This window comes from Ranitomeya imitator, chromosome 1, assembly GCF_032444005.1.
Source record: "Ranitomeya imitator isolate aRanImi1 chromosome 1, aRanImi1.pri, whole genome shotgun sequence".
NCBI classification, from domain to species: domain Eukaryota; kingdom Metazoa; phylum Chordata; class Amphibia; order Anura; family Dendrobatidae; genus Ranitomeya; species Ranitomeya imitator.
Genome location: NC_091282.1, coordinates 1,123,676,513 through 1,123,692,645, shown reverse-complemented (window position 1 = coordinate 1,123,692,645; position 16,133 = coordinate 1,123,676,513). Strand labels below are relative to the sequence as shown.

General features: G+C 42.3%; 1 protein-coding gene across 1 annotated transcript in view; it reads right to left on the bottom strand.

Moving 5' to 3' along the window:
• Positions 1-163: 163 nt before the first annotated feature.
• Positions 164-16,133, bottom strand: part of AASDH (aminoadipate-semialdehyde dehydrogenase) — a 64,233-nt gene continuing 48,263 nt past the window's right edge. The window contains exons 12-15 of the mRNA XM_069744445.1: positions 15,676-15,839; positions 13,690-13,815; positions 3,503-3,634; positions 164-688 (exon numbers count right to left, since the gene is read on the bottom strand). Coding sequence (XP_069600546.1) covers positions 302-688; positions 3,503-3,634; positions 13,690-13,815; positions 15,676-15,839 — 809 coding nt within the window. The 3' untranslated portion in view covers positions 164-301. The remainder of the gene's footprint in view (positions 689-3,502; positions 3,635-13,689; positions 13,816-15,675; positions 15,840-16,133) is intronic.

Genomic DNA, 16,133 nt, shown 5'->3' with positions numbered 1-16,133 from the left:
CTATCCTCTTCAGCGAGGAGTCCTAGTTTTGTCTTGAACGCAATGACATTCAGATTTTGATCTCGAGACCACGTGCGCAACACCATGAAGAGGCCCTCACAGGGGAACGTCACACCAGTCCTACTATCTGGATCATGTATTTCAATGGTATTATATTCTCTATGTTTCAAAAAGATGTTGTAATTATTCAGAAGACCATTGCAAAAAATCATACAATGTATTGTGAAGGATGTTCACAACTTTCTTTCGCAAAGGGAACTATCCAAAGATTCACAGGCGATCCAACCTAACTCTCTACAAATCATTTTGCATTTCTGATCAGATCAAAACAGTAAACATAATTGTTCCTGCATCCAACAACCAGCTGGCAGCCATACACCACCGGGGAAGAAAATATCTCTCCTGCCAGTGCCTGCTGACTGATGAGAAGTCCAGAGTCAGCATCTAAAATGCACAAATTCCCATCTGTAGAAGCAACCGCCAGCAGCTCAGTGTTTCCAGAGTGTGGACTGGGAAATGTAAATGGAGTTGCATACACGCGGGAGCTGGTTTTGTGTCTCCATAATAATTCAGCCTCAGCACTACAGCAATAGATGTAGCCATCATGTGAGCCAAATGTGATGTGCTTGGAGAGGGTGGAGACACAAGGAGAGGAGAAAATAGGCCCTTCAGTTGAGAATTCCCTGAGCTGAAAAAAAAAAAAAAAGACATAGTACGAAATTAGCATTTTACAAATAATTATTAATTTACCGTATACACTCGTGTATAAACCGAGATTTACAGCACCTTTTTTTGTGCTGAAAATGACCCCTCAGCTTATACACGAGTCATTGTCCAGAAAGTCAGCAGGGGAGGGGAGCGGCGGAGCAGCGGCAGGAGTCGGCGCTGTGACATCATACTCACCCTCCTCGGTCCGTGGCTGAACGTCCCTGCATCTCGGCTGTCCTTGCGCAGCAGCTCTTCCTGTACTGAGCGGTCACATGGTACCGCTCATTAAGGTAATGAATATGTACACGTCTCCACTCCCATAGGCGTGGAGCGCATATTCATTGCCTTAATGAGCGGTACCACGTGACCGCTCAGCACAGGAGAGCTGCCAGTGCCGCGCCGGACCGAGGAGGGCGAGTATGACGGTGGAGCAACGCATACAACGAGGGGAGCGGGAGAGTCACGCATATTACAGGGGGAGCCACACATATGATGGGAGGAGGAAGGGGGAGCCACGCATATGATGGGGGAGGAAGGGGGTGCCATACTTACAACGATGAGACCGGGGGAGCCACGCATACAATGAGGGGACCCACACAGAGCAGACAGGACAGGGGGAGCCACACAGAGCAGGGCAGGGATGAGGGGACAATGCGTTCCCAGCTTATACTAGAGTCAATTAGCTTACCCAGTTTTCCGTGGCAAAATTAGTGGCCTCGGCTTATACTGGGGTCAGCTTATACTCAAGTATATACAGTAATTTCTTCCTCTATAGAGATGGTGCAAATCGATTTGCGGTTCCTGGTCCAGTAGCCACGTCAGTAATGTGTAGCCACTGGACGAAAGCCCTGAGAGCCGTCTACCACCTCATCTTTAGCTCCTCATAATTTTCTGGCCTAGTGTGATGTCAATGTTGTGGCATGATCCATAGTGTGGTGTGACGACAGGCTGGCAGATTACTGACGTAATGGACGAGGGCCTCTTAAATCGATTCACATCATTTCTTAAGGAGAGCATGCAGATTATCTGTCCAAAGACTTTAATGGAGCCTTAGGTCTACTAAATCCAGCTTTCTAGCCAATCAATTTAAGTGGTGTCTCGCTTGCGTTGCATATAAAGTAGGTATGTTGGTAATTTGGCAAAAGCGTAGTCTATGCCTCTATTTTAAAGAGGGGGTCGCCACTCCCATAATCTTATTTCATTGGGAATGGAGGGATTTACTATCATGGACACTTCAGGAAACCTATTCTAGAGGAGTGAATAGGACATGGAAAAATGGAATTCACTTTCTCGAATTCATTAACATCTTTTTTACAGTGTATCCGAAATTAAAAACCACAATTAGTAAAAACTAAAAGCGCTGTCTTGTGAATCCCTGTCAAATTGCCCTATTAGAGGGTTATGGCTGCCATAGTGGCAACCTGCTACTCTATGAGGTAAATTGATAACGTGAGTGACTCTTCCATTCTATTACCTCTTTTTCCAGAGGTGCCAGATTACCTTATTTTTCGGACTATAAGACCCACCTAGGTTTTAGAGGAGGAAATTAGGAACAAAAAAAAACTGAAGCAAAAAGTGTGGTCAATTCTGCACTTAAGATCAACTATCCTGGTAAATATGGTCCCCACATCCCTATCCTGGTATGCATGGCCCTCATCCCCATCTTGGTATGCATGACCCCATCCTTATTCTGGTATGATTGGCCCCATCCCAGTCCTGGTATGCATGGTCCCATTCTTATTCTGGTATGATTGATTGGCCCCATCCATTTCCTGGTATGATTGATTGGCCCCATCCCAGTCCTGGTATCCATGGCCCCATCAGAAAAGATTAAAAAAACAAACCTTTACTCTTACCTTCCTCTGCTCCCTCGCAGTCACAGCCTCCTGCTTCGGTGCCAGCAGCTGCTTAATGCTTGAAAGCAGCGTATGGCAGGGACATCATGTGCTGCTCACAAGAAGAGCACAGCTGCCGGAATACTCACCGGGACAGTTCATCAGAGATCGCGGTGAGTATCCATTCCTCTTCAGTTGCGCGCAGTCTTCAGTCTTCCTACTTAACAGAAGTGAATATTCTGATGGGGCCATGGATACCAGGACTGGGATGGGGCCAATCACTCATACCAGGATTACCGCGGATTTAGTGTGGATTTCACCTGCGGATTCCTATTATGGAGCAGGTGTAAACCTCTGCGGAATCCGCACAAAGAATTGACATGCTGCGGAATAAACGCAGCGTTTCCGCGTGTTTTTTTCCGCAGCATGTGCACTGCGGATTTTGTTTTCCATTGGTTTACATGGTACTGTAAACTCAAGGAAAACTGCTGCGAATCCGCAGCGGCGGATCCGCAGTGTGTGCACATACCCTTATAGTCTGAAAAATAAAGTATGTGACAAAATCTTTATTCATGGTAAAACAACCCCTTTAAAATATCATGGGGAGCACAGACACTGCATATTATAAAAATATGAAAATTCTGCTACTGGAAAAAATACCTTTGCTTTGTGCAAGCCAGTAGGTAGATCTTTCCAGGTAGTCAGTGAAAGGTGCCACTACCGAGAACTCACAATTTTTATTTTATGAAAATTCTGGCAATTCCCTTTTTACAACAAAGGAATTTGTTTTATGAGGGGGAGTGCGGTTAATGCTTGATGAATTCCTTACTGTTTTGCCTACAGAGACAATAAATATCTGATGATTCATGTTACATACGTTCATCGTTGCCCTATCGGCTTTCATTAGCACACCTGGAATCCATATCTTCTCCTGTATCCCTCATCCCTACGTTTCTCACCTTTTCACCCATGTGACTGAAGCTGTAGAACTTTGCATCCACACAGCCAACGAAAACCTGATTCTGGTTACATAATGGTGACGAAAACAAGGGTTTTCCTATGTCAGCCTTCCATACAGTTGTTCCTTGGACCTATAACAATACAATGTAAGTCAGAACAAGGAGAAATACAATTACTCACAGTCTATACGCCTTTACCAAATTGTGTAATTAGTAATATATTACAAAGAACAATGGAACTAAGTCAACCACAACTAAAATATAATGCGCGTATCCCTGGGGGTCTAACTTCTCACATCTTTCCTGTCTTTGAGGGTTCACATTTATCTATGGTCCCTTTCGATAACGTTTAATTTTTAGCAAAATACAATATAAACGTTATGACTCCCAATATTTATTTTTTGTGTTGCAATTTGCTAAGCAACAGCTGAACTCTCATATATACATGAATGTGCAAGAGTTTTAGGCAAATGCAGGAAAAAAAGCTACAAAGTAAACATGATTTAAACAAATATAGTGTTTACAGTTTAATTTTGATCAATTACCAAAAAGCAAAGTGAATAAACAACAGAAATCGAAGTCAAATCAATATTTGGTGTGACTTCAAAACAGCATCAGTTCTTCTAGGTAGAGTTACAGAGATTTTGAAGGAATTCGGCAAGGAAGTTGTTAAAAACATCATGGAGAACTAACCACTAATCTTCTCTGGTTGTAGACTTGTTGATGTTGAAATCAGGGCTTTGTGGGGGCCATATCATCACTTCCAGGACTCTGTTCTTTTTTTATCCTGATGATCGTTCTTAATGGGATTGGATGCATGTTTGGGGTCGATGCCGGGCTGCAGAATAAATTTGGAGCCGTTCAGATGCCTCCCGGATCATGCATGATGGAAAGGTATCGGTCTGTATTTCTCAGCATTGAGGACACCATTAAAGGGCTTGTCCACTACTAGGACATCTCCTTCTCACTCCCAATGTTTGAGCCCGATAAAATAAAAACACCTTGGTCATAGAAAAAAATTTAAAATTGAAAAGCGCTCTCCAGCGAGGGGGCATTCACCCAATCTTCAGTAGGAGAAAGAGCTAATAATCTACAACACTCCTTGAAGTAGAATTACACAGTTGACATATGGCGTAAAGCAAATTAATGGTAGCTAAGAAGTAACAAAACTATTTAAAACTTCGTTTGAAGCCCAGACTCCATGGTGTGGATAGGTAATTAAGATTGGTAAATTTGCCAGGAAAAAACATGAAGCCTGGGGTTTGTTTGATAAAAGGAGGGGAAGTAGGCTTTTCTCCGGGATGAGCGGGTATGATGAAAGAACTTCCCCAGACTTTGTGTCTCCAATGCACGCTTATGAATATTGGGGTTAGCATTGATCCAATATTGATGGGACATTTTCAACTTCGGGATTAATAAGGGAAGAACATGAACATTTTTCATAACTGTGAGACGTCCCAATCAGCCCCAAATAGTGTTCAGATAGCGGACAACAGCCATGCCATGGTGCCGGTCTGTGAAAACGTAAAGTCATGATAAAAAAAAGTAGGATGTCGATATTGAATGCCTGTGATTGTCAGCAGTGAAGATATCGTGAATGCTGGGATTCTCAGAATGTTCTGAAGCTGAAGCCACATCTCATGGCCATATCAGTGTAGGCCTGATCCACATTAACCAGACGTTTTTCAATTGGATTGCTTCCATCTGCTAAGCTGAGCCATCTGTGTGACCAGCGCTTCGTAAGTCTTTGGTTAATCCTGTTTATTTTATGCAATTGTATATACTGTATTGTTTTGTCCCCTTTGTCAAATCTTTTGAATTTTTTTTTTCATATATAAACACTGACTTTCTTTCTGGATTAAAATATAATATTTAATCCAGAAAGCCATACGTTACCTGGAACCAGGCATCCAATCGGCCTAAATTATTGATGGTAGCAGCTAATAAATCTTTCTTGGGTTATTGTGGAGTTAGCAGTGACCGTACTGGGGGTATATACAGTTATATGAAAAAGTTTGGGCACCCCTATTAATCTTAAGCTTAATGCTTTATAAAAATTGTTTTTTTTTGCAACCGCTATTTCAGTTTCATATATCTAATAACTGTTGGACACAGTAATGTTTCTGCCTTGAAATGAGGTTTATTGTACTAACAGAAAATGTGCAATCTGCATTCAAACAAAATTTGACAGGTGCATAAGTATGGGCACCCCACCAGAAAAGCGACATTAATATTTAGTAGATCCTCCTTTTGCAAAAATAAGCCTCTAGTCGCTTCCTGTAGCTTTTAATAAGTTCCTGGATCCTGGATGAAGGTATTTTTGACCATTCCTCTTTACAAAACTCTTCCAGTCAGGGTGGATAAAAATCAATGTTTAAAAAAAAAAAAAAAAAAAATCGGATTATTTTTATTTAAATCGGATTTTTTTTTATTTAAATCGGATTTTTTTTCAATAAACTGCTTTTTGAGGAAAATATTTTACCATCCAAAGGTTCTTCCATCATGAGATAAAGCTGAGTTGTTTAACTCAGTAGAATAAAGGCTGTATATGTGTAACATTCACAATGCCATGCTCTTCCAGAGGTTTCTGTAGGATTAGTGGGCAGTTTCTCTCCTATATTATCACAGACGCTCGCTTTACTTACGCAGTTCTCAAAACTGAATTTGACTCCGCAGAGGTCCCAGCCTCTTCTTCACAGCAAAAATGTTACAACATGAACAGAGTTGAGAAAAAGACCTTAATCCTATTGTTCTAGGATTAAGGAGGAGGAAGGGCAAGCAGACAAGAAAATGAAAGTGAAACTTTGAGCACAATACTGCAGCATAGCCACAGACAGACAAGTCTGGATCTGTTTGTGTGTATGATCTGAGGTTTATTACATTCTTTCCTTATAATGGCAGCAGGCCGTAAAAGAGACCCAGTTTGGGAATATTCCATCTCATGATGGAAGAACCTTTGGATGGTAAAATATTTTCCTCAAAAAGCAGTTTATTGAAAAAAAAATCCGATTTTTTTTAATTTTTTTTAAAATAACATTGATTTTTATCCACCCTGACTGGAAGTGTTTTGTAAAGAGGAATGGTCAAAAATACCTTCATCCAGGATCCAGGAACTCATTAAAAGCTACAGGAAGCGACTAGAGGCTGTTATTTTTGCAAAAGGAGGATCTACTAAATATTAATGTCGCTTTTCTGGTGGGGTGCCCATACTTATGCACCTGTCAAATTTTGTTTGAATGCAGATTGCACATTTTCTGTTAGTACAATAAACCTCATTTCAAGGCAGAAACATTACTGTGTCCAACAGTTATTAGATATATGAAACTGAAATAGCTGTTGCAAAAAAAAACAATTTTTATAAAACATTAAGCTTAAGATTAGTAGGGGTGCCCAAACTTTTTCATATAACTGTACATACAACTCTGGCAAAAATTAAGAGACCACCACATCAAAACCCTGTCATGGGCTTCCCAATCTCCAGACCTGAACCCCATTGAAAAACCTCTGGAATGATGGAAAGTCACAAGCCATCAAACAAACAAAGAAGAACTGCTTAAATATTTGCACTAGAAGCAGTGTGAAAGACTGGTAGAAAGCATGCAAAGACGCATGAAAGCTGTGATGAAAAATCATGGTTATTCCACAAAATATTGATTTCTGAACTCTTCCCGAGTTAAAACATTAGTATTGTTTCGAAATGATTATGAACTTTGCATTATTTGAGGTCTGAAAGCACTTTATTTTTATTTTGACCATTTCTCCTTTTCAGAAAAAAACAAACAAAATTTATTACTTGGAAATTCAGAGACATGTTGTCAGAAGTTTATAGACTAAAAGAACAATTTACAATTTTACTCAAAAATATACCTATAAAGAGGAAAATCAGACAAACTGAACATTTTGGAGTGGTCTCTTAATTTTTGCCAGAGCAGTATATTACATGCATTGGAATAGGAGGAGGTGTATACACAATACGCTCACTGTTAGTTTCCCAATAACAGGCCTATTACTGGAAACAGCCTGCGGCCTCCTCCGTGATCGGTCAGTTATTATTATTATTACGGTGCTTTACATGTGAGGAGGGGTATACATAATAAAAACAAGTACAGTAATCTTAAACAATACAAGTCATGACTGGCATAGAAGGAGAGAGGATCCTGCCCACCAGGGCTCACAATCTACAAGGGATGGGTGAGGATACAATAGGTGAGGGTAGAGCTGGTCGTGCAGTGGTTTGGTCGATTGGTGGTTACTGCAGGTTGTAGGCTTGTCGGAAGAGGTAGGTCTTCAGATTCCTTTTGAAGGTTTCCACAGTAGGTGAGAGTCTGATACATTGTGGTCGAGAATTCCAGAGCAGGTGGGTGCGCGGGAGAAATCTTGTATGCGATTGTGGGAAGAGGAGTTTAGAGGGGAGTCAAGAAGGAAATCTTGTGAGGATTGGAGGTTGCGTGCAGGTACCGGAAGACGAGGTCACAGATGTATGGAGGGCACAGGTTGTGGATGGCTTTGTATGTCATGGTTAGGGTTTTGAACTGGATTATTTGGGTAATGGGGAGCCAGTGTAGGGATTGACAGAGGGGAGAGGCCGGGGAATAGCGGGGGGACAGGTGGATTAGTCGGGTAGCAGAGTTTAGAATAGATTGAAGGGGTGCAAGACTGTTAGAGGGGAGGCCACAGAGCAGAAGGTTGCAGTAGTCAAGGTGGGAGATGATGAGGGCATGAATTAGGGTTTTTGCAGATTCTTGGTTGAGGAATGTACAGATCCGGGAAATATTTTTGAGTTGAGTTATTCCCCTGACATCTGTCTCGTTTTGCCCCTCACATCTCTATCCATGAGGCTCCTACCTTTCCCTTGATGTCATGCCTCACAGAAGCAACTCCATTCTAGACACGACAAAGCTAGATGTGGCCTGTGCCTGCTATATGCAGTGGGCGTGGCCGGATACATACACACATACATACACTCAACTGAACATATATACATATATTTACACTTTCACTCTGCCGTGTCTTTGCAGTGTGGGAGAAAACCCAAGGAAACATGGGGAGAACATAAGGAAATTCCTTTCGGACGTTGTCCTTTGTGGGTCTTGAACCCAGGACCCCCAGTTTACGACCTGCTTGTGATGCTGAAAATACAGAGCACAGTAGGGTTCACAAAAACCATGCTACCTCTCTTGTAGTGATTTATGGCAGAAGATGCAGCGGAGAATGATAAAATATGCTGTGTGAACAGCAGGGCACTAGTGAGAGCACAGATGCCTCTGTGGTGCTCTGGGGTAGCTGGGCGGGTGGGGAGGAGGATAGAAAGAAGAATCTGTTTTTCTATGGTATCAAATACTTAGGCTATCTGCACACGTTGCGAATTTTGATGCGTTTCCGCAGTGTTTTTGGACGCGCAGAATTGCATCAATTCCACAGTGTAGTGCACAAGCAATGTTAGACAATGGGAAATTGAGAATTGGTGTGCACATGCTGTGGAAAAAAAACGTGTGGATTTGCATTCCTTTTTTTTTTCCGCAGCATGTCAATACTCTCCCTCCGTTGCCCTTCACTTGCTGGCTGCCCAGTCCTTGCTATATTGTCTCTATATTTTGTGAGCCTTCTGTCTGGATTACCTTCTAGCTGCCGCAGCATGTTCCCCTCTTATGCTCAGGACGGGTGACAGCCGTGCTCCTTTTTCCTATTTGGGGTAATTATTTGGCCATATTTGCATGTGCCCTACTCATTACATACCAGCAGGACTATTTGCTGTGGGTAAGCAGCAGCCTGACAGGGTTTTGCTATTGACAGATATATCTTTTGCTGATCACGACAGGGCGGCTTTGCCAGTAATTATTTGTGTATACTATTTCATTATCTGCCATATTTGATGCATGTTTTCCACTACTATATGGAAGTATTGTGTATTGGGCAGTGTTGGGCACACGTATATGGAGGGAGTTTTGTATGTATGGTTTTAATTGTTTTTATATGTTACCAATAAAGCTTGTGTGACTTATTATAACTTTTGGTGGTGTGCATACATTGCATACATGGCTTTTCTTTTCTTGTTTATTATCTGCTCTGCGTATTAGCCATTGTTTTGCACCCCCAATATATATTTATTTATTTGATATCATTGTGGTGCGCCAACTAATTTTTCTATGATGCATGACTTTTTGCGGATCTGCAGCGTTTCTACACCCACTGACTACCATTGTGTCAGACACATCCGCATAAAACCGCAGCTTTAAAAAGATCTGCGATTTTGCTGCAGAGTTGGGTGCGAGAATCACTGCAGATAGGGAGGAGGAAGAGTGTGTGTGTGTGTGTCTTCCGATGGGACTACTAGTCCCATCCAGCTATGCCTGCTACAGTGACAGCTAGCCGGATGATGGGATAGCAGTAGTCCCATCATCCAGCTACTGTGTTAAAAAGAAAAAAAACACATACAGTACATACAACATACAGTATCTATTCACCATACACCTAGCCTCAAAAGCCCTCGATCACCTGAAAAAAATAAATAAATAAACCAACAGTATACTCCCTTGTCCGATGTAATCCATTTAATAACGAGTGTCCCATGACGATCCCCCATGGAGAGCTGTCACATCGGCAGATGAGCCCGCTCTCCAGGGGCTCCGGTGATACACTGACTGCAGGTAATCCTCCGCTCTGTATCCCTCTAAAGAGTTCAGCAGAGTTCATACTGTCACTTGCGGCACTGCTACGTGGGAAAATTCTCACGCAGTGAGAGTGAGCCATTGTCTCCTGTCAGTGTGTCACTGGAGGCCTATAGAGCAGTCACATCTTCTGATGTGACAGCTCTATAGGCGAGATCGGAAGATCGTCCTGGGACACTCGTTATTACCAGGGACCAGGGAGTATTTGTGTTGGTTTATTATTTTTTCATTTTTACAGGAGATCGAGGGCGTCGCAGGAATTATGCGTAACAGATGGCAAAACTGTGTTGTGTTTTATTTCATTAAAATACTTTTTTCTGGCTGTGTCTTTATTTAACCATTTAACATCTATAGGATTAGTAATGGATAAGTGTCTTATTGACACCTCTCCATTACTAAGCCAGCTTGAAGTCACCTTACAATGAAAAACCTCCTATTACTCCATATGCCACTGCTACAGGGCAGTGGGAAGAGAGAGGCTAAGTGCCGGAATTGGTGCATCTTACAGAAGCGCCATTTCTGGGGCGGCTGTATGCTGGTGCTTGTAGCCGGAGGCAATATCCCCCCCCTCCCCCTATTTTAATAGCCAGTAAAGGCTAAATATACAGCTGCGGGCTGATATTCATAGCCTGGGAAGATCCATGGGTATTAACCCCTTCCCAGGCTATAAACATCGGCCCCCAGTCGCTGGCTTTCCCTCTCTGGTGCACGCCATTTTTTTGTTTCAATTTTTTTTTTTAAATTAAACATATTGCGTTTAAGGCTGGGGTCACACTTGCGAGAAACTCGCATGAGTTTCGCACCTCAATACCCGGCACTGCCACCGGCACTCGGGACTGGAGTGTGCGGCTGCATGTATTTCTATGTAGCTGAATGCTCCAGTCCGAGTGCCGGGTACTGCAGTGCGAGACTCGTGCAAGTTTCTCGCAAGTGTGACCCCGGCCTAAACGCAGAGTGTGTGTGTGTGCACGCGTGCGTGTCTTAATTTCTCTCTTTATGTACTATTTTATTATGTTTATTACTAAACATCGGGCTTGGTATTATAGATCTGTCCATCTATCTATAGATATATTTATTATCTATCTATCTTTCTGTGTGTAAAACATTACTCTTCAATGGAGTATGTAAATGAAGAGGTTGGACAAGAAATGACATCACAATTTTTTTGTGTTAAATAATAGATCTTTATTCAGCTTGCAAAAACGAATACAAATCCGCATGAAAAAAAAAAAACGCATGAAAATCCGCATCAAAAACGCGTGGATTTTTACCTGTGTTTTCTGCCAAGAGATGCAGAATCTGCACAGAAAATTCCACAGGCAAATCTGCAATGTGTGCACATACCCTTACAGTGGGTATTTTATACAAACAACAAGAAAGAAACAATGGAGTTGAAGTCCATAAACAATTATTTATTATTTACAACAATTGGCAACCATAGCCAAGAAATATACAAATATCATAATAGGATTAGACATTACATATAACTGAAAAAGAGGATGAATGGTAGCAAAGGATGGAAATAGACACCACGTGGGTAATCCTGATACCAACTTTAATATTAATAAAGTGCATAGTGCCACAAAAATAACTAGGAGAAGGACCAGATAATATAAGACTACCCCTATAAGTAATATTGATGGCTGTACATACATGTAACTAGCCCTGCGTCCAGGCTAAAAGACCCCAAAATATGGTCAATGGTCAAAAGCCAAAAAGAAGGGGAAAAACCGCCATAAATAAACGCTATTGATCCTTACCCACAGGTTGGTAAACTAGATGACCCACGCGGTGGCCCCCGCGTGGGTCATCTAGTTTCCATCCTTTGCTACCATTCATCCTCTTTTTCAGTTATATGTAATGTCTAATCCTATTATAATATTTGTATATTTCTTGGCTATGGTTGCCAATTGTTGTAAATAATAAATAATTGTTTATGGACTTCAACTCCATTGTTTCTTTCTTGTTGCTATTGTGAGGAGTGTCCACTTTTTCTATTGGAATTTAATATCTCCCTGGGTGGCTCCCCCACTTGGGGTGTGAGTATGGTGGAGATTTCGGCTAGAGTATCTTCATATTTGGTCTGTTGATGCTTAGGGTATTTTATACAATAGAAAAACCAAACTTAATATTTGGTACAGAAACCTTTGTTTGCAATTACAGAGGTCAAACGTTTCATGTAGTTCTTGACCAACTTTTCACACTCTGCAGCAGGGATTTTGGCCCACTCCTCCATACAGATCTGCTCCAGATCTTTCAGGTTTCAGGGCTGTCACTGGTCAACATTGAGTTTCAGCAACCTCCAAAGATTTTATAGGCCAAGCCATGACCTTGTAATGTTTTTTACGGAGCCACTCCTTAGTTGCCCTTGCTGTGTGTTTCATGTCATTGTCATGCTGGAAGACCCAGCCATGACCCATATTCAATGCTCTTTCTGAGGGAAGGAGGTTGTTGGACAAAATCTCACAATATATGACCCCATCCATCCTCTCTTCAATACGGTGCAGTCATCCTGTACCCATTGCACATAAGCACCCCCAAAGTGTGATGTTTGCCCCATCACGCTTCACGGTTGAGACGATGTTCTTGGGGTTATACTCATTCTTCTTCCTAAAAACATGGCGAGTGGAGTTAATACCAAAAAGTTTTATTTTGGTCTTATCTGACCACATGATCTTCTCCCATGTCTCCTCTGGATCATCCAGATAGTCAACGGCGAACTTCAAACGGGCCTGGACATGTGTTGGCGTGAGCAGGGGGGCCTTGCGGGCCCTGCAAGATTTTAATCCATGGCGGCATAATGTGTTAGTAACGGTAATCTTTGAGACTGTGGTCCCAGCTTTCTTCAAGTCATTGAACAGGTTCTCCTGTGTAGTTCTGGGCCGATTCCTGACCTTCCTCAGAATCAGCCTTACTCCATGAGGCGAGATCTCGTATGGAGCCCCAGACCGAGGAAAATTGACAGTCATCTTGTGTTTCTTCCATTATCTAATAACTGTGACAACAGTTGTTGCCTTTGCCTTCTCACCAAGCTGCAATTGTCTCGTAGCCCATCCCAGCCTTGTGCAGGTCTTCATAAGAGACAGCTCTTTGGTCATGGTGGACTTTTTAAAGAAAAACTAACAGGTCTGTGAGAGCCAGAATTCTTGCTGGTTGGTAGGTGATCATGTACTTATTTCATGTAATAAAATGCAATTTAATTATTTAAAAATCATACAATGTGATTTTCTGATTTTTTATTTCTAGATTCTGTCTCTCACAGGTGAAGTGCATCTACGATAAAAATTACAGACCTCTCCATTTTTTGTAGGTGGGAAAACTTGCAAAATCGGCAGCGTATCAAATACTTATTTTCCCCACTGTATCTAGGAGCTCTCATATTCTAGTTTGCCACAAGTAAGATTACTTTTATGACTGGGTTTTTAACAAAATTAAATATAATTTTCCAGGTTAGGCAATTTGAGCACTCAATCCTACCAGAATACCAGAAGGAAATGTTCACAGCAATCATGTACTCACTGCGTTAAATGCCAGCAGTCGTCCTCCGAGTGTCGCCACGTATAAGTGATGTGGCTTGGTACTCAGACAAGGAGAAGAAAACACGGCTCCCCCCTCACAATGAGCTTTCCAGACACACTGCTTTACCTGCAATAAAACATCTCATAGTCAGGACTTACAGGAGTTTTCTCATCACTCGTCTTCCAGATCGCACCGCTGCTCTGCCTCCTGCTTGTTCGGGAAGACTGACAGTTTGGACCAGCAGTATAGATGAGCCACTGGTCCGAGCTACATACTCTCCATGCTTCTAAGAGGGCACAGTTGCCTCTGAAGCATCGGAGGAGTGAAGGGGCACTAAAGTGGGGGAGATCCAGGGATCACGGCAGGTTAAGAGCTCCACTTACAAGCTTTATAGCAAAGATCTTGCAAGCGCTGTGCGCCTTTCCTAGGAGACCGTCCACTGCTGATAAAATACAGTAGTGGCCAGTATCCCAGGCACTGAGCCAAAACCAATAAAAGTACTTTTTTTTTTTTTTTTTAAAGTGTATACATTTTTATTAGCTAGTAAACTACAAAGTAGTATTGCCAATATTTACACACATGGCAAAATTGATATTCAGTAAATTTAAACTGAAAATTACTTTTGTCAGCTGCAAGTTATTTCTATGACATGTGTTTTTCTTAAACCCAGAGCAAAGCAGACTTGTTTCAAAGCAACAGGGCTAACAACTGAGCCAGCATGCTGCAAAGCAACAGGGCTAACAACTGAGCCAGCATGCTGCAAAGCAACAGGGCTAACAACTGAGCCAGCATGCTGCAAAGCAACAGGGCTAACAACTGAGCCAGCATGCTGCAAAGAAACAGGGCTAACAACTGAGCCAGCATGCTGCAAAGCAACAGGGCTAACAACTGAGCCAGCATGCTGCAAAGCAACAGGGCTAACAACTGAGCCAGCATGCTGCAAAGCAACAGGGCTAACCACTGAGCCAGCATGCTGCAAAGCAACAGGGCTAACCACTGAGCCAGCATGCTGCAAAGCAACAGGGCTAACCACTGAGCCAGCATGCTGCAAAGCAACAGGGCTAACCACTGAGCCAGCATGCTGCAAAGCAACAGGGCTAACCACTGAGCCAGCATGCTGTCCTATCTATAGTACACTGCTAACCAGTGAGTCACCGTGGTGCAAAACAACAGTGCTAACCACTGTATACTACATATACTTAAAAGACTCAGGCCGGCGTCACACTCAGCGTATGAAAATACGGTCTGTTTTTTACAGCCGTAATACGCAGAAATGTTCCCAAAATAGTGATCCGTATGTCATCCGTAGGCAGGGTGTGTCAGTGTATTTTGCACATGTGACCCTCCGTATGTCATCTGTATGGCATCCCTACTGCGAGATTTTCTCGCAGGTTTGCAAAACGGACATACAATGGATCCATGGTCTCAAATATTCGTTAAAACATATATACTGATATATATATATATATATATATATATATATATAAATACATACATACACACACACGCCCCTATACTATATGTACACATTTATTCTACCTATTCTATTGTAAGCTGTCAGTGTGATTTTACTGTACACCGCAATGAATTGCCGGCTTTTCTATAGAACACCGCTGCATATTTCTCGCAAGTCACACTGCTGGTCCGTGTGTAATCCGTATTTTTCTCGCCCCCATAGACTTTCATTGGCGATTTTTTTGCGCAATACACTGACATACGCAGCATGCTGCGATTTTCTACGGCCGTAGAAAGCCGTATAATACGGATCAGTAAAATACGGCAGCTGGGAGCTGGGCCATAAAGAATCATTGTACCGTATGCAATCCGTATTTTCTGCACCTCTCATACGTCCGTAAAACTCGCTATTGTGACGCCGGCCTCAAAATGAGTAAATCTACAGATCCCTTACAAGACAGCTCATGTCCATCATGAAAATAATTAAACTCAAATAAAACAATTTCAGAAGAAATAGTCATCAATCCCTACCTCAATGTCCAGGGCGTACAAGTACTGATCATGTGACCCGATAAACGCCAGCCCGGACGTGGGATCTACAGCGGGGGAGCTCTTCACAGCATTGCCGGTGGTGAAGATCCAGTGCGTATCCCCAGTACCCCTCCTCAGCACATAGACACGGCCGTCATAGCAGCCTGCAAAGAGACCACCGCTACTTACTAATAACCAACACTTCATGTCTTCCTTAGAAACGTGTAATATTATCATGAAAATACCATTAGGAAAAAACTGTATATTATAGGTGCAGTCCCCTACTCCGAATTATCAGCAGCCATTATTTCCTATATATGTAGAAATTCTAACGCATCGGGTATTCTAGAATATGCATGTCCCCGTAGTATATGGACAATGATGATTCCAGAATTCGCGGCAGACTGTGCCCGTCGCTGATTGGTCGAGGCAACCTTTATGATATCATCGTCGCCATG